The sequence below is a fragment of the Eleutherodactylus coqui genome, chromosome 11 (assembly GCF_035609145.1).
Source record: "Eleutherodactylus coqui strain aEleCoq1 chromosome 11, aEleCoq1.hap1, whole genome shotgun sequence".
NCBI lineage: Eukaryota > Metazoa > Chordata > Amphibia > Anura > Eleutherodactylidae > Eleutherodactylus > Eleutherodactylus coqui.
In genome coordinates, this window is record NC_089847.1 from 14,123,558 (window position 1) to 14,146,396 (window position 22,839).

The window sequence follows — 22,839 nt, forward strand, 5'->3', positions numbered from 1 at the left end:
CGCTGTGATTGGTTGCCCGGGGGAACAAAGACGCAAAACGCACGCATTTTGAGCGTAGGGAAAAACACGTGACATGTGCTATTTACGAGGGGGTGAGCGGTTTGGGCAGCGCAATAAAGTGCGATAGCGAGTTTAAGTAGGCTAACGCTTGCGTGAGGCCGGCCTAAGGGCGCCCACAGACTTCGTTTTTTTAACACGAATGTCAATGTAATGTTAAAAAAGCATCGCACAAAAATCACGCCAATTTGCGATGCGTTTTTAACATTGCAACGTCCCATTGACATTCGCATTTAAAAAAACGTAGCGTTAACCTGTGAAAGAAACGCGCAAGAAAAACGCAAGTGTGCAAGAGCCTTTAGGGTGGCGTCACACGAGTGTTTGCGCAAATACGTTCGCCACAGAGCAGCGTATTTTGGGCATAAACAAGGCTTGAAGAGGCCGTTGTGTGCGCGTCTACGCATAGTCCTGTAATTATGGCGCACGCAGGGCCGGTTCACATGAACGCGTGTCCCTTTCCGTGGAAATAAATGGCTATTACATCCTGATGAGGGCGGTCTGTCTTCTCCCCTCGGATGTTGCGCAGTGCGTCACGCTTCCACTTGCGTATTTGCGCACCAACTTCTATGGGACTTTTGCTGCGCAAAAATAGAGGCGGACCTATTTTTTGCGTACGCCCGGGATGCACGTGCAACGTGCGCTTATGAGAACCCACTGAAATCAATGCGTTCTGTCCTCTATGTTTAATGTGCGCAAAATTGTGCGCAAACGCACTCGCGTGAAGGAGCCTCACAGTTTTTGCGCACGTATTTTGTGGACTAAGCGACCTCGTTGACCGCACAACTATGTTTCGCTGAGGCGCGAGGATCTGCGCAGACGCTCGTCTGAAGGCGTCACACGGGTGTATGTGTAATTGCGTACGCCTCAGCCCAATATATTTGCGCTATGAACGCGACTCTTTTGCGTGTGCATCGGCATATTTCCCACCATTTGCGCCCGCCAGGATGTTTTGCGGCCCATAGGGGAACAATCCCGCCATCATTTTATTGGCCCGATGACTTCCGGATGGTCTTTTTCCAGCTGAATTGCGCATCTCTTGGCGTTATTGTGGGCGTTTTTGCGTCCTAATTGACGTCTTTGGGGTCTTTTGGTGCGAAAATACGCAGGAAAACAGAGACGATGCGTTTTTTGTTTTTTTTGCCGTGACCAAATTGCGCAGGAAAATATGCGCCCGTGAGCGAACACATTGAAATAATTATATTCCGCCGACTACGTAACGCACGCAGTGATGTCATACTAGTATAATGATGCCGCAGCGCAGGGATGACCCCAACAGGAGAGGTCACGGTGTGCCCATCATAGAATTCAGGAAGGGACAAGAAAATACACTGTATAGATCTGGGAGAGGAGCAGGTTGTGCGCATGCGTGACGTCTGCGGCTCCCGGACAACTAACAGAATGTATCAGCGCTCTCCCCACTGACCAATCAGATCACAGCATCCATTTATCCTCGGTATAGAGTATAATGAAAGCTCCATTCTGATTGGTTGCTATAGGCAACACTGCTCCTCTATCAGACCAGCCTAGTTTGGTTGACTCTCAGAACTCCACGCCCCCTCCGTTGTGGCTGAGCCAATCCTGGACGCACGTTTGACGTCATGCGCGTTCACGAGAGGCGGGGAAGCGGGCTGTGCAGAGGAGGGGGCGAGGCGGGGATGCGCGCTGTGGACGCGCCCGGCGAGAGGGAGCATGTCCACGGCCAGAGCCAAGAAAGTGAAGATGGCCACCAAGTCCTGCCCGCAGTGCGACCAACAGGTGAGGGCAGCCCGGGGCCCCCGAGGGCCACACAACCCGGGCAACAGCTGCCTGAGCGTGCCTGGCATCCCTGCGGAGAGGAGGGCGCTGCTGTGATTATATACTGGGGCTGATACTATGTATCATGTGTGTGATATGGGGACTGGTTGGATATTATTATATGGGGCATGTTATAATCCTGTAGTTATTATATATTGTAACTATTTTATATATTTTCTAAAAAAAATGCAACATTTTATTTGTTCTCTGCAGCCTGGAGATATCAGCTGGGCTGCAGGGCTGAAGGGGTTAATTGTAGGGGGCAGAGGGGTCATTTGATACTTTGTAGCCGCATTGCTTTAATTACAGGGGGAGATGGGGGTCTACAGGAAGTGCAGCCCGGACACTGAGGGGTTAATGTAAGTAGATAATAGAGACTGGGAGGTTTTTTTTTGTTTGTTTTTTTTTTTTTTATTTTACTTTTTGTATTTCATTTTGGGGTGACTTAATGTTCTTCCCCCAAACTCCATGGCCGTGGGGGAGGGGGGGTTAATGATGGAGGAGGGGCGCCCCCTCTGCAGGGAGCAGATCAGGTTTCCTTTCTTTGCGCCAGTTAATAGTTACTGTAAATAGTATTTGCCTGGAGGGAAGTGAGAGGATGTGGGGAGGGAGGGGTTAACGGCAGGCGCCGGCCTCGTGTGCAGCTGTCTACGGGGGCCGCATGTCTGGGCCTTGTGATCTACAGGGGGTGTAATATGTGTCCGGTAATATATTACATGTCTGTGATATACACTTATTATCATTTTTTTTTATATACTTTTTTTTAACCCCTTGTTTGGTAATATGTTGCAGCCGATGCCCCCGTATAGTTTCTACACGTTTCCACCTCCATGCGTATAATGTACATAGAACACCCCCTCGCCCGCCATAACAACGGGACTAGATTCACGCAAATCATAATATCCCCCCCCCAAAAAGTATTTAGAGGCACAGAAAGAGGAAAAAAATCCCATCGACTGTTCTCCATCTCAAGGCCTCCGGTGCTCGGTATAAAGGGAGCGTTCATATATAGGGCAGGAAAGGGGAACCCCTGCGGCCGAATGGTTGGCCCGAACCGCGCCGGAAAGGGGAACCCCCGCGGCCGAATGGTTGGACCGAACCGCGCCGGAAAGGGGAACCCCCGCGGCCGAATGGTTGGCCCAAACCGCGCGGGAAAGGGGAACCCCCACGGCCAAATGGTTGGACCGAACCGCGCCGGAAAGGGGAACCCCCGCGGCCAAATGGTTGGACCGAACCGCGCCGGAAAGGGGAACCCCCGCGGCCAAATGGTTGGACCGAACCGCGCCGGAAAGGGGAACCCCCGCGGCCAAATGGTTGGACCGAACCGCGCCGGAAAGGGGAACCCCCGCGGCCAAATGGTTGGACCGAACCGCGCTGGGCGCACCGTGCTGACTATAAAGGGGTTTGTCGCTTTCTCTTCTGGCATTTTCAGCCAGATCCGGCCCCCCCCTCCCCCATCTGCCCACTGATAGCACCCAGCATGCAAGGTCTGGCACCGATGTCCACAATATGTGTTCAATCACCTCTATTACCCCCCAGTTGTACCCAACCCCGGCCCGCGTGCGTTACGTCTGCCCCAGTCTGATACGTGTTAAATGACTTTAATGGAGTCCGATGAACTACACGCACCTGCGGCACTCGCGGACTGTCAGGCAGAGGTATCGGAAGCCTACGGAACGTGGCGGCCTGTTGACCACGAATACGGCCCACATCATCCCGTTCTTCTACCTTCACTGCGAACGGCTGTGAATCGTAAGAAAGCTTCTGTCCAGAGAAATAAGTCATTAACCCCTCGTAGCTCCAGAACACTCAAGGAAGTTCACCGAAGGGTGCCGGACCGCGAGTGCAGATACTGAAATGGGTCGCAGAAGGTCCCCGCTCCTCTCACATCCCTTCCATCATATTTAGAAGTGCGGGCTGTAATATTGGGGCTGGACTGTGTCTGTCTGTGAGCTGGACTGCAGTACCCGATGCAGCCTGTGGACCGTCATGGCGCCGTTTTTAGTAGAAACAAAAAAAATGGTGCAGCCATCTTTTTTTTCTGTTCCCAGATAAGCCCTTTAATGCGACCCTCCTCCGGCCTGGAGAGACCAAGATGGCCGCAGCGCTTCTCTGACTGCATTAGTACGCATCCTTAGCCTCAGGGCAGCCGTATTACACACGCAGTGAATGGACATTGGTTTTCATCGGCGCCCGCGTAATAGCATTTTATAATTGTATATATGATACGCGTAAAAAAGAACACCGCTGATTACCGTGTATAACGCCTAATAGCGCCCGTAATAAACGCTTTAACAGATTGTAACTATTCTACAGCTAATAGGCCTCTGTGGGGCGTGCGGTAATAGCGGAGGGGGTTCTCTACGCGATCGCTGGACCTGCGTGTTACCCTGGATGATGCAGCGCCTGTGAGGTCCTGTAGACTGGACGGCCCTCGAGGTCACACCTCGTTCATTGTGCATGTGACCACTCGGCCAATCACAATCCTCAGCGGTGATTGTTTCATGACTGGCTGAGCGGTCATGTGACCTCCCGCCCCTTCTTCTGGGCTCCGAGCGGCGGGCATTAGGGCCGCCAGAATAAGAGAGTTTTCAATCTTTTTCATTTTAACCTCAGATAACTTTTTTTCATGTCCTGGAAAACCCCTTTTAACTTCCCATTGATGCAAATCCCAAACATTGTTCCTCCTCTCCCCACAAGGGGCAGCGCACAGGCGGCAGATACAGAAATCTATTGTTTTACTCATTTATGGCTTAAAATGGGTTTCCTGGCTTGGTTTGTTTTACATGAATACTTGTAACCTGCAGGAAACAAAGAGGACATTGTAATCTACCAACCACTGAGCCCCTGGGTACCTGGTGCTGCTCCACAGGGGTAGACACCGGGGGCTGTGCTGGAGCTACTTGCCCCCAGAAATGGCACCACACTTGGAACAGGTTGTCATTTTAGGTTACAGCTCAGCGCCGTTCACTTTAATGGGACTTCAATGGGATCCAAGCTAGAGGCGGTACAACAGGGTACTAGAGCCTCCATGCCCGCCTGTATTACATCTTGTATCCAAGCTAGAGGCGATACAACAGGGTACTAGAGCCTCCATGCCTGCCAGTATCACATCTTGTATCCAAGCTAGAGGCGGTACAACAGGGTACTAGAGCCTCCATGCCCGCCCATATCACATCTTGTAGCCAAGCTAGAGGCGGTACAAGAAGATACTAGAGCCTCCATGCCCGCCCGTATCACATCTTGTATCCAAGCCAGAGGCAGTACAACAGGGTACTAGAGCCTCCATGCCGACCCGTATCACATCTTGTATCCAAGCTAGAGGCGGTACAACAGGGTACTGGAGCCTCCATGCCCGCCTGTATTACATCTTGTATCCAAGCTAGAGGCGGTACAACGGGGTACTAGAGGCTCCATGCCTGCCTGTATCACATCTTGTATCCAAGCTAGAGGCGATACAACAGGGTACTAGAGCCTCCATGCCTGCCAGTATCACATCTTGTATCCAAGCTAGAGGCGGTACAACAGGGTGCTAGAGCCTCCATGCCCGCCCGTATCACATCTTGTATCCAAGCTAGAGGTGGTACAACAGGGTGCTAGAGCCTCCATGCCCGCCCGTATCACATCTTGTATCCAAGCTAGAGGTGGTACAACAGGGTGCTAGAGCCTCCATGCCCGCCCGTATCACATCTTGTATCCAAGCTAGAGGTGGTACAACAGGGTGCTAGAGCCTCCATGCCCGCCCGTATCACATCTTGTATCCAAGCTAGAGGTGGTACAACAGGGTGCTAGAGCCTCCATGCCCGCCCGTATCACATCTTGTATCCAAGCTAGAGGTGGTACAACAGGGTGCTAGAGCCTCCATGCCCGCCCGTATCACATCTTGTATCCAAGCTAGAGGTGGTACAACAGGGTACTAGAGCCTCCATGCCCCCCCCCCCGTATCACATCTTGTATCCAAGCTAGAGGTGGTACAACAGGGTACTAGAGCCTCCATGCCTGCCAGTATCACATCTTGTATCCAAGCTAGAGGCGGTACAACAAGATACTAGAGCCTCCATGCCCGCCCGTATCACATCTTGTATCCAAGCTAGAGGCAGTACAACAGGGTACTAGAGCCTCCATGCCGACCCATATCACATCTTGTACCCAAGCTAGAGGTGGTACAACAGGGTACTAGAGCCTCCATGCCCGCACATATCACATCTTGTAGCCAAGCTAGAGGCGGTACAAGAAGATACTAGAGCCTCCATGCCCGCCCGTATCACATCTTGTATCCAAGCCAGAGGCAGTACAACAGGGTACTAGAGCCTCCATGCCGACCCGTATCACATCTTGTATCCAAGCTAGAGGCGGTACAACAGGGTACTAGAGCCTCCATGCCCGCCTGTATTACATCTTGTATCCAAGCTAGAGGCGGTACAACGGGGTACTAGAGGCTCCATGCCTGCCAGTATCACATCTTGTATCCAAGCTAGAGGTGGTACAACAGGGTACTAGAGCCTCCATGCCCCCCCCGTATCACATCTTGTATCCAAGCTAGAGGTGGTACAACAGGGTACTAGAGCCTCCATGCCTGCCAGTATCACATCTTGTATCCAAGCTAGAGGCGGTACAACAAGATACTAGAGCCTCCATGCCCGCCCGTATCACATCTTGTATCCAAGCTAGAGGTGGTACAACAGGGTGCTAGAGCCTCCATGCCTGCCAGTATCACATCTTGTATCCAAGCTAGAGGCGGTACAACAAGATACTAGAGCCTCCATGCCCGCCCGTATCACATCTTGTATCCAAGCTAGAGGTGGTACAACAGGGTACTAGAGCCTCCATGCCTGCCAGTATCACATCTTGTATCCAAGCTAGAGGCGGTACAACAAGATACTAGAGCCTCCATGCCCGCACGTATCACATCTTGTACCCAAGCTAGAGGCAGTACAACAGGGTACTAGAGCCTCCATGCCGACCCATATCACATCTTGTACCCAAGCTAGAGGTGGTACAACAGGGTACTAGAGCCTCCATGCCCGCACATATCACATCTTGTAGCCAAGCTAGAGGCGGTACAAGAAGATACTAGAGCCTCCATGCCCGCCCGTATCACATCTTGTACCCAAGCTAGAGGCGGTACAACAGGGTACTACAGCCTCCATGCCCATACGTATCACATCTTGTATCCAAGCTAGAGGCGGTACAACAGGGTACTAGAGCCTCCATGCCCGCCTGTATCACATCTTGTATCCAAGCTAGAGGCAGTCCAACACATATGGATAAGTAGCGCCCAGCAAACTTGACGGGTTATGATAAATAAAGCGATTAGATGGAGCGTGTTGTCTGCTTTGGGGTGCCACAGGTAGTTACTGATACAATCAGTAGTGCCTCCACCGCACACATGTATAGCCATGTCTGCGCCTGTAACCCCTTCATGTCCTGCTGCAGGTCACGGTCTCTGGATTCTTCTGGTTTCTGGCGACTGTAAAGTTCAGCTGCTCGTTGATAACCGCCGGCGATCCCGCCTTCACACATCCATTGGATCCCCTTTTTGCGGGCCCTCTCTGTCCCGTCTTCCTAAAAGCCCCCCATATGCTGTACTTCCTGTAATTGCGTGCGCAAATCGTGCAGAAAACCACGCAGCATGTCCGCCTTCATTAAAATGGGCAATTAGGGTAATTCAATAATGCTATAGTGGGATCACCATTGTGCGCTGCGGTGGTTCGCCGGGACGTCCGCCTTGTGTGATGTCATCGACACGCTCGCCAGTCCTTCGGCATAGTCTGTGTGATGTCGCCTGCGTCCTCCGATCCGCGCGCCTTATAAATCTCCCCTTTACTCTGCAGCGCTGTTTATTTCACCGTGACGGTGTCCGCTCTGCGGATTCTGTACTTCTCATGTTTTGATCGCCCCCGTTGGTTTAACGCACGTTTGGTTGACTTCAGAGTCTGATTTTGTCTCAAAAACCACACATTTCTGCCATTTTTCTTTTTTTGCACGGATTCAGCCCTGCGAAGGGCAATATCTGCTTGTGGACTTTCCGTCGAGATTCCATGTAGATCCGTGTTCAGAAGCGACGGCACAGTCAACGTGGAATCGTGCGACTCTGGGTGCAGCATTCTTGCCCGTGCTGCATTTAAATATGTGATGTGTGCAGGGGGGTGGAGGAGGTGAGCTGTGACATCACTTATTGTGGATCCTGTGCCATCTATATAGAGATGTTACCTGCATGTGATGATAAGTTTCTTGGACAGCGCAGGAAGTAGCCGACTATTGGGCCTAACGGTCAGTGTAAGAACTGCAGGATTTTAGGATTTGTTTAAAAAAAAAAAATAGACCGTAACGTGGAAATTTTTTAAAAAATGATTAAACATTTAAGGGCGGAGTCACACAAACGAGTCAGATTTCGCGGAAACAAATTGCGAACGGTCCTTGCGAGAATGTAGGGATATGAACAGCGTACCGTCCGTGCAGAAGAAAGCTCACATGGAGGGAATGATATCAGAACCGCGCACAGCCGGCCGCCCCCGCGATTCCCGCTCGCACAGCCGGCCGCCCCCGCGATTCCCGCTCGCTCTCTGACCAATAGAGACCATAGGCGCGGAATCCGTGCTAAAATGGAGCATGCTGGGATTAGTCTTCCGCTCGCGCAATTCCTTCCTGAAGCGTGGCTTTCATGTGTAATTAGTGGCGGGCTGTATGTGGTCGGGCAGGACCCCCTGTGATGGATCTGTATGTAGCTGCTCCGCAGCGTCCGGCCCCGCTTCTCTCCGCTCCTGGCACTCGTGCAGCGACATGCTGCATATTATCCAGCGCTCTGGAATTTGTTTTCCAGGATCTGTTTAGTCACGCTCCTCGTACGCATTCCAAGAAACTCGCTGCGCGCCGAGCCGAAGCCCCGAGCAAGTACTGTGAGTCTGAGGGTGGTTTCACACGCACGATATCAACGCGGTAAAATCGTGTCTTCGTTCCTGTGATTTTTCTCACAATCATCGCGGCCGCTTGACCTTTTTTCGCATATTTTTTCCGCACGATTTTCTCACAAGAAATAGGACTTTCTAATGTTAAAAAAAACGCATCGCTTCACGGGAAAATCACAAGTTTGTGTGATAAAACGAAGGCGCCGCTGGGAAACGAGGGGCAATTTTTAAAAAAAAGCACGGCGCAATTTACAAAAATTTTTTTTTTCACGCATCAGAGAAGGAAACCATTGAAAAGCATGAGTTTCATGATTCTGCATTTTCACCGCGCTTTATCATCACCTGCGTGAAACCGGCCTAAGGGCTCGCTCACATAGGCTTTTGCGCCATATATTATGCTGTGATACGCAGTGAATAGAACCCGTTGCTTTCAGTGGGCTCATTCGCATGTGGGTATTTTTTTTTTCAAGTGATCGATCGCGTGAAAATATGCGTGGCCCATTTTGGAGCGTGTTGCCCACAGCAGTAGGCCATGGAAGTGAACGGGCCGCGCAAATATGCAAGAAACCTGCGTATTCACTACGGATTTGCTTAGCCAAGCAATGAGCTCTTCTGCGTACGTCTTGGCGTGTGCCCTAAAAATCATCTGAGGGCGGCAGTGACCTGCGGCGATAAATGTGGATAACGGAGACATTCCATTAATCCGGCACCTGTGGGCGCATCCAGGTAAACGCCGCGTGGAGGAGAACATTCGCAGCATACACTGACCGGCGGGACGGATTTTATATCCTTGGCTTTTGCTGTGGATTTCCACGTCTTCAACGAGGGGATGAGAAGCTACGATGTACCCAAAACCCACGTGTGACGCAACGCGCGTTACAACATGGCGGATTGTGCTCACCTAAAACTCTAACCTTAACCCTTTCCAATCCACTGTCTGACCTCTGAAGACGTTATGATTTAAGGCTGTACAGCTCCGATGTTGGAAGACGTCCATCAGGGTTCTCTTACTGTATATTGCCAGCCTCTCTGCTGTCGGAGCCTATCCAATGTGTGAGCTCATGTAGTACTGGCTTTAGCCAGCAGATAGCGCCGTTGTATAACGGCAGAAAAAGAGTAAGCCCCCTAGGAAAACCAGGATACAAATTGGATTGGAAAGGGTTAAAAGCTGCCCTGGTAATTCTCACTAACCTGGAATTCATTGCTACAGCGCCGCGCCAATCTTGTGGATATGACGTCTTGGGTGCCCCTTTAACTCCATGCAGTATGTAGAGGGGGAGTCCTGGTATCGGACGCTTGTCTTGTGACTCGGAGTCTGTGCCCTCTGACACGCTTATTATGCCGCTTATCTTGGCCGCTCGGAGCGCGGTGCAGCTGTCGGGTTTTGTTACTCTACACCAGGCCGTGCCGGCTCCTCCAGCTGCTGTAGGACTACATGTCCCAGAATAGCCCACTTGCATGAGGACATTTCCTCTCTAACCCCTTAAGGACGTGATGATTTTGGGGGGGATTTTCATTCCTACTCTTCAAAAGCCATACCGTTTATTTTGCCATCGGGTTGTACGCCGCGTGACGAGCGGTAGTTTTTATTGCTACAGTTTTGGGTACGTATAATGGAATGTAGAACTTTTAGCTTTTTTTTGTGTGTTCTTTGCAGTTTTTGGTTCCGTCTCGGCTTACATATGACTTTTATGATTACGCATATTGCAGGTTTTTGGTTTTTTTTTTAATGTCCCTATAGGAGACTTGAACTTGCAGTCTCATGGTTTCTCAGATGTACGCTTATCATAGCAATCACGTCAATGACTGGCAACCGGTTGGCACTCCACGATGACATGGCGGTGGATTGAGGATGTCACAGAGGGAGCACCCTCCCTCTGTGACCCTCGTACATGCTGCGATCAACATTGATTGTGGCATGCAAGTGGTTAACAGCGGGGATCAGGTTTTTCACCAATCTCTTCGGTTTCAGCAGGATGCCAGTTGTCAGTCAGCTCCCTCTTTGGGCGGCGCAGGCTCGGGGCATCCATGTAACACCACTATGCGGCATCGCACTCCAATGGCGTATGTGTGTGCAGTGGGGGGGTAAAGTAATAAATGGAACATCCTGGGCCTCATTCACATCTGCGCTTGGGTTCTGTTCGTGTTTCCATGTGTCCGCGCCGTTAAGGGAGCAGGAATGGATCTGCCTTATGACTGAATCGAATGGTCCCAATGGACTCCGACTATAATGGGGTCTGTCTAGCTTCCATAAATGGACCCCTGGTATGCTGTGCTACTTCCGTGGTTGGTGCCGGCCCCCCTGAGCGGAGCCTCCAGCGCTGATGTGAATGCGGCCTATCAGTAGAGAGACTTGTCATGCCGGAGCCCAAGAAAGCTGAGTGACAAGTCCTGCGGGGGTCATCAGGCCAGATATTTCCCACCTCCACTATGGGGTCTCCGCGGAGCCGATGCCTGCAGACGCGGCTCTGTCTGTCCCTGACCTCTGCTGGTTTCCCGCAGTGTGGGCGCCCCCCCGGGGGAACGCAGCATGAGCACACAATATGCAATAGTTGGCAATTCTTGGGAGAGGTTTGGGCGGCCTGGGGGGACGCTTCGTCTTATGGATGCCGTTTCTACTTAACTCTTTAGCTGCTGGAATGCATCGCAGATCATAAGCAATGGATTTGGATGGGAGTGATGGAGCGATGCACGCGGGAGGGATTGCGGGTTTATATTGGCGCAGGTATAGAGGAAACTCGTGCGTGCGTTTGGCAATTTTCGTTTGCACCCCCTTTTTAGCTTGTTCCCTTTATAAGCGAGGGTCATTGCTGCGCCTGCATCCCAATCACATTCTGCAGTCCGGTGGTCCCATGTTCAAGAAATCCTAATTTTTTTTTTTTTTTCGGTGACCCATCCACACGAGGGCTGCTTGTTTGTTTTTTGTGGTACGAGTTGTATTTTTCAATAGTACCGATTAGTCTACGGCCGCCTGCAGACGGCCGGGTCGGATCCCGCTGCGAGAATCCTCGCAGTCCCGTGCCCCTGCAGAGGCCTGCATTTCCTCCGAACGCATCGCCCATTGTTTTGAATGGGACGGTCAAACACATTGCATGTCGCGCGATGTGATGCTTCCCACTGAAATGAGTGGGGAAACGCTTGCCGATCCTCCGACACACCTGAAATTTAAGAAAAAATCTTTAGTATGTATTACTTTTTTTTTTTTTTTTATCTTCTTTATTGAACTTGTGATTGCTTATGCAGTATGATGCAATACCAGGGTATTGCATTACACTGCATTATAACAGCCTGCCTATTAAAGACCTGCCACAGGCACATTTGTAATAGGCAAACAGTTATGGCAGCCCTGAGGACCATCAGAAGTCCCACGGCTGCCATGACACCCGGACTGCAGCCCCTGTGATCTTATCGCATGGGTGCCATTAAGGACATTCAAATCCCTATCAGGACATTTAAATGTCGCTGTCAGAACTGAGAGGCATTTAAATGGTTAACGGCTGAGATCACTTCTCTTTGGCGGCAGTTGGTGCCAGCGGGTGTTTCCACTGTGTTCGGAGCGGGTTTGGCTCCCAAGCCTCTTCCATACACCACGTAGGCTGTGGATGACCGCATACGTAATAAGTGCATGGGGTATGTGCCTTTAAGATGCCGTACGTGTAAACGGGTCATCAAATAAAGACCTATTGTATGAGTCGCTTTTGTAATAATTTTTGAGCTTTGGTGTGTGTTTTTGTTTTGTGTTTTTGTTTTGTTTTGTTTCTCAGCATTTTTTATGTCATGATTCTAGTTGTTTTTCTTCTAAACGTGTGACCCTCCAGTTCTCGTACTGACCACTAGGCCTAATAATAGTTTTACTTCCTGTTCTGTAGAGGAAACTTCTCAGCAGTCATCTCAATATAATCACTAAGAAGTGATATGTATATATAGATAACATAGGACCCACTATTCACAATAGGCGATGTCACAGCTCACCTCCTCCCCCTCACTGCACAGGTCACTGAACATGCCCACAAAAGTCTCTCATAGAAATCAATGGGTCCGCCCCTGTCCATTGTGTTTCATGAGGATGCTGTAAAACAAATCTCTAAATACTGTTACCTGCAGTCCAGAAAAGATGGCCGCCGGTGTAGTCATGTACAGACAGAATGAAAAAAAAAAACTACAATTAAAAAAAAAAAATTAGAAAAATAGAAAATGTTTCGCTATCTGGTTTCATATAAATAGATATGATATATCCCCCCTCTAGGCCGGGCTTGGGGGTGGAGAAGCGGTTCTATTCTTGTTAAATCTTGTGAATTAATTGACTGCTGAAACAATTTGCTGACTTCACATAGATAAGTCCGCCATCTAGTGGTCGGTAGTCGTTATAGCACCAGGAATATCATCAACTTTAGCCAAATCCGAACTAAGTTTATATTTAGGATTTTCAGTCTTGATGTAAATGAAAAAAAAATCCATTAATTGTAGTAATGTCTTCTGTTCTGACACACCATAGATGGCCTCAGATTTGGAGGATGAAGTACTGTGTGGTTCTGAGAGTATCGCACATCACAGGCTTAGATACATGAGCTCTGTAGGTGGAATCACACATGATAGACTTAAAGGGGTTTTCCAGTACTAACCTATCGTGAGGATGAGTCGTCAGCAGTGTAGTCCCGGAAAACCCCTTTAAATACATGGGGTCAGCAGACAGTATTGCACATAATAGGGCTAGATACAGCGGCTCGGCAGACAGGATCACATATGATCAGCTTAGATACACGGGCTCAGCAGTACACTATGATGTCCATTTATGCTGGGACGTGTGGTTCCTTGTCTGGTTCTTACTGCCTGTTTGTTGTGTCTTCCAGGTTCCTGTTGCCTGCAAGTCCTGCCCTTGTGGATATATCTTCATCAGCCGAAAGCTTCTACACGGGAGACAGACGGAGCGAGTGCCCCCCACGTCAGGTACCCGCCGGACCGCCTGTCTTTTACTGTCAGTGTGGTATGATTGATCTTTCCCGTTCTGCTGTATGCAGCATTTCACCGGCGGCGCACCGAGGCATCTATCCTTTGTGAACGTTAATGCTGTATGACCCAAGATGGGAGAAGACATTTCCAAGTATTCGATTAACGCTTTCCAATCCAGTCTAGGAGTTGCCCGACATTTAGATTTCTCTGCATAGCTCCGGTGTTCAGCGAGGTCCGACACCTGTTCCTAACACTAGGCGGGACAGCGCTCCGACGTCGGAGCTGTATTACACTTGGCGGGACGGCGCTCCGACGTCGGAGGTGTATTACACTAGGCGGGACAGCGCTCCGACGTCGGAGGTGTACTACACTAGGCGGGACAGCGCTCCGACGTCGGAGGTGTACTACACTAGGCGGGACAGCGCTCCGGCGTCGGAGGTGTACTACACTAGGCGGGACAGCGCTCCGACGTCGGAGGTGTACTACACTAGGCGGGACAGCGCTCCGGCGTCGGAGGTGTACTACACTAGGCGGGACAGCGCTCCGGCGTCGGAGGTGTACTACACTAGGCGGGACAGCGCTCCGGCGTCGGAGGTGTACTACACTAGGCGGGACGGCGCTCCGCCGTCGGAGGTGTACTACACTAGGCGGGACAGCGCTCCGCCGTCGGAGGTGTACTACACTAGGCGGGACAGCGCTCCGGCGTCGGAGGTGTACTACACTAGGCGGGACAGCGCTCCGGCGTCGGAGGTGTACTACACTAGGCGGGACGGCGCTCCGCCGTCGGAGGTGTACTACACTAGGCGGGACAGCGCTCCGCCGTCGGAGGTGTACTACACTAGGCGGGACAGCGCTCCGCCGTCGGAGGTGTACTACACTAGGCGGGACAGCGCTCCTGGCCATAAATATGGCCGGTAAAAAAAAATACTGGTTGGGCCAGTGACTTAGTGGCTGAGTGGCAACCGTGTAACATCCCCAGTAGGTTCCTTAGGGGCTCCACAAGCTTCTGCCGTCATGAACATGGCTCCCTTAAGCTATCAGATCTATACTCCCTGCCAGCGGTGTAACTATAGGGGTTGCGGTTGCACCCGGGCCCAGGAGTCCTAGGGGCCCATATAGGGAGCCCAGTACTGTGAATAAACCATTATAGTTGGGGCCCCGTTGCAGGTTTTGTACCGGTGCCCAGGAGCTTCGTTACACCTCTGCTCTCTGCAGCTGCCCTCCCAGGTTGGCATTTATAAGAGGCATCACCCAACTTCTAATTAGGTTCAGGGGTGCAGGACCACCAACCTTACTGATGATCTGATTGGTTGATCTGGTAATTTAGCAGTGACCCTCTGTGAACCCCTTGTCCTCACAGAAAACCGCTCCGATCCCAAGAGACGGCGAACGGAGAGAATCAAGAGGGAAAGGACGAACTTTACGGTCAGTAAAGACTTGGAGAACCGGCGAAGGTCCCGATCCAACAGCCAATCGGATCCGATACGACGGGGCAGAGGCCGACCAAAGACAGCAGCTACCAAGAAACAGGAGGAAGAGAAAGGTAAAGGGTTAACTTAAAGGGACAGAACCCTGAAGGGTTTTGTTGTGGTAAATAGAACCATCATGATTTGTTTTCCTCCATAATGATTTTATTTCTTCCATCGACGGCACCGGCCCCCGCGTATCCATTCCGGAGCGTTTAGACAGCGGTTAAATGCCGCACGGAACAGATTATTTTGCAAATACGGTAGATTGATGCCACTACTCCCCTGTAGGAATTAGAATTGCTCATCTTTATGTGTTAAAGTGTTCGTTCTCCCTCTTTTTTTTTTTTTTTCCCCCAACGTTGATCTTGCTCTGTTCTCTAATCACCTCCAGAGCTGCATTCAGAATTCTGCAGGTTAGCGCTCAAGTTGTAGGATGTCCCATCAAGATCTCTACAGGACTGGCTTAACTATTCATAAAGATGGTTCCTGTTTTAGGCCGCCTGCACACGGGCGGAAATCCCGCGGCGGTATTTCCCGCGGGATTTCAGCCACTGAAAGTTTGCATAGGAGTGCATTACAATACGCACTCCTATGCAGACGGCCGTGGTTTGGCCGCGCGAAATCTCGCGTGGCAAACAAACCGCGGCATGTCCTATTTTTGTGTGGGGCTCGCACTCACCCGGCCGCCGGCACCGGTCTGCGCATGCGCTGGCTGCGCGGCAGCCGGCACATGAAAAAGCCGGGGCCGCCAGGCGCGGGAGAGTACGTGCTCGTCCCTGCAGGCTCTCGGGTCGGGTCCCGCGGCGAGAATTCTTGCTGCCGGATCCGACCCGCTCGTCTGCAGGCGGCCTTAGGCATATGTCTTACCAAACATCAGAACAGATGCTGTTTAAGGAAACTCTTACCCCAAGGGCTCCTCGATCTGCCACGGGGCACTAATATGATGGCATCCTACAGAAAGCATTTCAGCAATGTAATACAGGACAGAAACTATTAGAGTTTTGAATGCAGCTTTGGATGTGACTGGAGCGTGTCAGGATATCATTGGAAATCGAAGATTATAAATAAAGAAGTGGAGGTGCGTTGAATATTCACATTGCCTCTTGGGTAGATACAGCTGCCCCCCCCCCCCCACCCCCACCCCGTTACAAATTAGGTTTATTTCACAGCTTTCAGCTGTCTGCAAAAAAAAAAAAAAATCAAACGAGAACAATTTAAAAAGCTCAACACAATTAGTATAACCAGCGGTTTCTCAAAGTTCACCATAAACTGCCACCTTACTGACCCCTGCAGTCTCAGCCCCTTCAGTGTCTTTAGTACTCAGTAGCGCCCCTGGCAGCCCCCCTGAGGAGTCTTGCCCCGTTCCATTGCCCCGGCCTAATATTCTTGGGTCTGTGTGCTGCGGCCGACTTCTTCACATTCCACCAAAGACTTTATATGCAGTTCGCTCTCCAGGATCTTCCAGGACTACTTCTGGAACCAACCACCTTTTGAGGTGCACTTGGGATTATTGTTGGAAAGTCCAGTGACTCCCAAGCTTCAGCTTCCTGGCAGAAGGCGTGACGTCTTCTCCTAGGAGTTCCTGATACTTCATTGAATCCTTCTTGTCCTTCACGTTCAGCAGCCGCAGAGCCTCACCGAGCCGCCGCCATGCTTCCTGTAGGCAGGAGGCTCATTGTAGCATGTGTTTTAGGCCGCTTTCACACCGGCGTCAAAATTGCGTGATTTGATTGTGAGGCTTGCTGATGGGTTCCTTCACACTGGCGATGTTTTATAGGCTGCTACTCTGCAGGGGGAAAAAACATTGCTGCGATTTTTTTTTTTTTTTTTGATTTTTCTAGCCCGTATTTCGCTGTTTCCATATGGAGCTTTCTTTTCTGTTGCATCACATTGCACAAAAACACCGTTTTCGTGCGGTGCGTTGCAACTTTTCCAGTAGGACATCCTACTGTTTGTCCCTAAACTAAACCATTAAAAAAAAAACAACTAAAAAACACAACACATTACCTAACGGGCGCTGTCAGCCCCGCTGCACTCCTCCACCTAGGTCTCCGGCCCTGGTTTGAAGTCTTCAAGCAGCACTTTCTGGATTGGAGGTTCGTAAAGCCTACCTCCAGGAAGTGCTGGCTCTGATTGGTTCTCGAGGAATGCAGTGATTGGCTGAGCTGCGGTGCTCGAGAACCAGTCAGAGACAGTGCCTCCTGGAGGTGGGGTTTCTGAACCTCTGACCAGGAAGCGTTGTCTGAAAACTACAGGCAAGTTTGCCGGAGCTGCAGAGGAGACGCGCGGCGGAGCTGACAGCACCTGTTGAGTGATGTATTGCGATGTGGTTTTAGATTTTTATAGGCAGATGGGGCTTATTTTTGGGGCAGGGCTTATATTTCAATTAGTTGCATCAGGTGTGCTTGAGACAATACCTGATTTGCAAATTGCTCTTTTTGAGGGGTTCTACTCAGGGGGGTTGAATAATTCTGAGACTGCAGTAAAAGTGACCTTTTGTATAGAATTCGGAGATTATATTGTGTTGAGCTATTGAAACTTGCTCATTTGTTTTTTGGGGTTTTTTTTGTAAATTTGGCGAAACTATTTTGCAACGGCGACTGAATAATTTTGATTGCAAATGCACTTGTGAAAGGGAAGCAGGGGGATTCTTGTACAATACTCATGAGGGGAATCTTATTTCGAGTACCGGCTTAAATAACATTTTGGTGCAATGTGGTGACGCTCACCGCTGGATGTGTGCAGGTAAGGGCATCCTCATCACAACCCTCCTGGGCTCCTGATGCTACCCACAACCCATGCTCCTCGAAGCCTTACCCTCCCTATACCTAAACCACCCCTTTTGCCGCCGAACCTTAGACCTTCCTATCCCTCTCCTATTTTGGCCACCAGGGCTGCTATTCTTCCTACAGTCAGACCTGTAGCTGTCTTCCATTTCCGTCTTTCCCTGTTGCAGTTCTAACCTTTAGCATAGTCTACTCCCACACCGCCATCACCACCACATGTCACCTTCTCCGCCCCTCACGCTGCTTAACCCTAACCCATTAGTCTTACTCGGCAGCAGGGAGGAGCGGCAAGGACTACGGAGCTGAAGGGACAACCGCAAGATACGCTGAAGACGTGCGAGTGCAGCGGGGAGACCGGGGTAGCAGGAGGCAACCGTGGATGGGAGAAGGTAATGTACCTGCTTGAGAGCAATTGTACCGGGTCGGCAATTGCTCGGTTAAGCACTTGTTTTTATTTTGTGTTGGTTTTGTTCAAAAAAAATTTTTGGGGAGGAAACGAATAATTGTCACGGCTGTCGTCTGTCTTACTTGCAGTTTGTTCCTGTATCCCCACATTTGGCGTCAGAAAAATTGGACACAGATGACTGAACGGTTAAATGGGTTGTCTTGGACTTTTGCTATTAACCCTTTGCAATCCAGTTTTGGATTCAGGGTTTCCTAGGGGGTCCTCTCTTTCTGCCATTATACAATGGCGCCATCTGCTGGTTAGAGCGAGTACTGCAGTATGGGACATGCTGGAGAGGCCCCCAACAACAGAGCGGCCAGTAATGTACAGTAAGAATAACCTGCCGGACGTCTTCCGACATCAGAGCTGTACAGCCTTCAATCAGAATGTTGTCAGACAGTGGATTGGAAAGGGTTAATGACATCCTTGGGGTAGGCTATCAATAGTTGATTGGCAACGGTCTGCCGCTTGGAATCCCTGCCGATCAGCTCATTGCCAGGCTTACTGCCAATGTGGTTAGTGCTGAAGGCAGCACAGTCAACGTTGCAGTGGCCAGGTTTAGTATTTCAGGCACAGTTCCCATTAACTTCAATGGAAGCAGTGCCTGCAGTACCAAACTAAGCCACTGCAATACAAACAGCACTATCTGCTTTCAGCGCTGTCCGTACTGATGGCCGGTCCGGCTGAGTGGTGGGGAATCCTGATAAGTGGACCTTTTATCCTGAGGATAGGTCATCAATAATAAAAGTCCTGGACAACCCCTTGAACATCGCTGCTTTCACATCTGTATTGTATACAAGGGTCATGTAAAAATTATTGGCAGCACCCCGCTACATTTGCAGTATATCAAAGTCAGAGAGAATGGGGTATATTATACAGAGGTCATGAGGGTTATACATAGTATCGTTCATACTTCTTCCACCGACTGTAAGGTGTCAGCACCCATCACATGACGCCATCTCACTAAATACCGCCCTGTAACATGATGTTCTCTCAACGTTAGAGTTCTTACTTGAAAATTCAGGTTGCTCGTGGCAAGAATGCTTGGAAGGATCAGCAAGGCCTTCAAAAAGCGTGTGGCGAACAGGCATTTGTCATAGGGCGACATGTGGCGGGTGCTGGCACCTTCCGGTTGGTGGGTGAAGTATGAACGGTACTACAGATGACACTCGTGACTTTGTTCTATATAGCCGGGTGTTACCAATAATTCTTACATGACCCTCATCTATTTGCAGAAGCTAAGCTGAAAAACTTAGAGGTGACCGCAGTGAACCCCTATTATTCAGGATGCCGAGACATGGGGCGCTGTATTTGGGGACAAAAGTATAGTTTTAATAGCCTGCAGAACCGCCATATTTCTCTTTGGCTAGGGAGGGAATCGCCAGTGACCGCTGGGGGGAGATAAAACATCCCTGCAAACAGCTCCTCGTATCAACACTCGCAGGAAGCTGAGATATTGAGGTTCACTGATGTCACCACCTGAATTTTTCGGCGACAGCCGGTTGAAGACCCCACCAAATTGGCATATTGGTGTCGTTCTAAATGTTCGTCTTGTAATACTGTCATCCATCACCACCGTGTCCGCCATCGCTGTTCACACTGTGCAGTTCCGTACTGTTTGTTCTTGTCTTCACCTGCTTGTTTCTTCCAGGTTACTATACAAGATGTTATAATGTATATGTGGGGTCTCCGTGTCACATGTCTGTGTCTTAGAGCAGTCCGACTAGGGTCATTTAGCTTCAGTCAGCTGCCAAGAACTGAACCTCTAACAGGCTGAAAAGATGGGCAAACCTCTTTTTGAAAGGGTTTTAGAAAAACATGGCTGTTTTCTTGTAAAAACAGCGCCATACCTGTCCACTGGTTGTGTGTGGTATTGCATCTCAGCTCTACTTGCTTTAAAGGGGTTGTCCCGAGGCAGCAAGTGGGTCTATACACTTCTGTATGGCCATATTAATGCACTTTGTAATGTACATTGTGCATTAATTATGAGCCATACAGAAGTTATAAAAAGTTTTATACTTACCTGCTCCGTTGCTGGCGTCCTCGTCTCCATGGTGCCGACTAATTTTCGCCCTCCGATGGCCAAATTAGCCGCGCTTGCGCAGTCCGGGTCGTCTTCTTTTCTGAATGGGGCTCCGTGTAGCTCCGCCCCGTCACGTGCCGATTCCAGCCAATCAGGAGGCTGGAATCGGCAATGGACCGCACAGAAGCCCTGCGGTCCATGGAGACAGAGGATCCCGGCGGCCATCTTCAGCAGGTGAGTATGAAGACGCCGGACCGCCGGGATTCAGGTAAGCGCTGTGCGGGTGGTTTTTTTTAACCCCTGCATCGGGGTTGTCTCGCGCCGAACGGGGGGGGGGTTTAAAAAAAAAAAACCCCTGTTTCGGCGCGGGACAACCCCTTTAATGCAGTTGAGCTGTAATACCGGACAAAACCTGTAGACAGGTGTGGCGCTGTTTTTGGAAGCAATTGGATGTGTTTTTCTAATCCGGGAAACCGCATTTTAGTTGTTGCGTTTAATCCATTTATAGCAAGAGACTTTTTAGGTTTGCTGCCACCTATCAGGCAAAGTACGGAAAAAGCAAAATACTGTATTACTAAGTGGCAACCAATGTGGCTGCCGTAACACCTCCCACAGTTGCTGTCTGTTGGCTTTCCAAGACTCTGCTTAGTAATGCAGTGATGCATACCGTTCAAGGAACAGGAAAATGGAATCCCTGTGGCCGGGCGGAACCACACAGCCCCGAACAGATCCCACTGACTGTAATGGAATTTGCTCGGTTTCCGCTCAGCTGTCTGGACTTTAGCAGGAAGAAAATTCTCTGCATGCAGCGTTTCATCTTCCAGTATTTAGTGCTGGATCTGCGACATAATCTCCGGTCGGAGGTTCCAAAGCAGATGTTATACCACCCTTGGCCACAGAAGGGAGCTGCTGTTGTCTTTCCCTGAAGGATTTGGCACATGCATGGATTACACAGTGATTGACAGATTTCAGTGGGCACGTGTAATACTTCATTTGTCCTGTGGAGGTGCTGCAGGGATCACTTGCTGCCTGCTTCCTCTGCTGCTGCCTTTTTCTTAGTTCTTAAATGACTGCATATTGAACTTCTCACTTCTTTCTTTTTTTTTTCTTGTAGAGAAACAGGAGAAGGAGGTGGACATGTATGCCAACCTCTCAGACGAAAAGGCTTTTGTGTTTTCAGTGGCGCTGGCAGAGATTAACAGGAAAATAATCAACCAGAGGCTCATACTATGACTGGGAAAGGACCGCCGCCCCCACCGCGAATGAATCCATGTGACTGTCGATACCAAAATCCAAACTTGTGCGTCTGAAGAATACGATACAAGGATGACCGACCTGCACTAAAGACTTCTATGTATTTTATTTTTTGGTAGAGCAATATTCTAATCTTCTACACGTCAGCCGGTTTTATGTCCTTTCCTGTACAATATGGTGATTTTATTCTGTTTTTAGAGAAGGACTCATCCTGGCCGCCAGCCGGAACACATATATTTAATGCTTGATATAAATGAAGAAGATATATATTGCAATTTTATAAATTAAAAGTGTCTGACAAATGTACAGTTTATATACACTTTATATATTAAACGGGTGCTCACAGCACAGCCCAGGCTGGATCCTTATTTATTATCTAGAAGTGTAGCATGAAAACAAAACTGTATTTGTCACCGTGACAGAAAGGAAAACTCTGTGTGTCAACAAGCCTATCACCGAGGGAATCACTAAAATATAACTTTTATTAGGTAAAGATAAAAATAAAAATGTATAAAAGGCGTGGACTCTTATTCCAGTTACACTCCTACTGGACAAGTAGATATTCTAACAGTAGTAAGTCCATATAAGTATATACCAGATGATGCGCTAAGTTCTAACTCCACAACCACAATGACCCAATCTATATTGTTGGTGCATGGGTGGAGATATATATTATGGTTGTGTACAGCTCCACGTGTATAAATGGCCACAAGGGCTAACAAAGCACAATGTAGGTTATATTTTTTGTATTTATACGTTGGAGCCGATAAATGGGTAAAGGCCAGAATAATAAATGTAACCCCCGTCTGGCAGAGTATTGAGGCATATATTAATGCCCAGGAAATATAGCATCAATCAGGTATATACTATGTGGTATATCCCCTATTATGGTGGATTATACCCTGATGCGATAACCAGCTATAGTAAACACGGTCACTAATTTTATCTATATAGTGACTCGCTTGACTGACGTCATTTAGCGTGTTTATCTAGTTTATATAAAAGCTGGCAAATAGACTGCAGCGCTGAGTGGTCTGTAACTAGGAGTTAAATGGTGCAAGGACATATTACAGCACCAAACGTTCCTTTTATTTTACCACATTCCCATTAGGGACAGACACAGCGGACAGTCTTAGACCAGGGTCATTAACTC

General features: G+C 49.5%; 1 protein-coding gene across 3 annotated transcripts; it reads left to right on the forward strand.

Annotated features, from left to right (window-relative positions):
• Positions 1-1,682: 1,682 nt before the first annotated feature.
• C11H16orf87 (chromosome 11 C16orf87 homolog) lies at positions 1,683-22,036 on the forward strand. 3 transcript variants are annotated; one of them, XM_066584076.1, is made up of 5 exons: positions 1,683-1,812; positions 13,610-13,706; positions 15,070-15,252; positions 18,240-18,353; positions 21,547-22,036. In XM_066584076.1, exons 1-5 carry the CDS (start codon positions 1,747-1,749, stop codon positions 21,663-21,665), a joined length of 579 nt encoding a protein of 192 aa, XP_066440173.1. In that variant the 5' UTR covers positions 1,683-1,746; the 3' UTR covers positions 21,666-22,036. The 3 variants fall into 3 exon arrangements, with proteins under 3 accessions (XP_066440173.1, XP_066440175.1, XP_066440176.1); XM_066584078.1 differs by having other exon boundaries at positions 18,243-18,353; XM_066584079.1 differs by lacking the exon at positions 18,240-18,353.
• The last annotated feature ends 803 nt before the right edge of the window (positions 22,037-22,839 follow it).

Excerpts from the sequence above, each read along its gene's own strand:
- C11H16orf87 (XM_066584076.1), top strand. The coding sequence starts at position 1,747 with ATGTCCACGGCCAGAGCCAAGAAAGTGAAGATGGCCACCAAGTCCTGC. Across the intron at positions 1,813-13,609 it reads GCCCGCAGTGCGACCAACAG|GTTCCTGTTGCCTGCAAGTC; the intron begins GTGAGGGCAGCC and ends TGTGTCTTCCAG. Across the intron at positions 13,707-15,069 it reads GCGAGTGCCCCCCACGTCAG|AAAACCGCTCCGATCCCAAG; the intron begins GTACCCGCCGGA and ends TTGTCCTCACAG.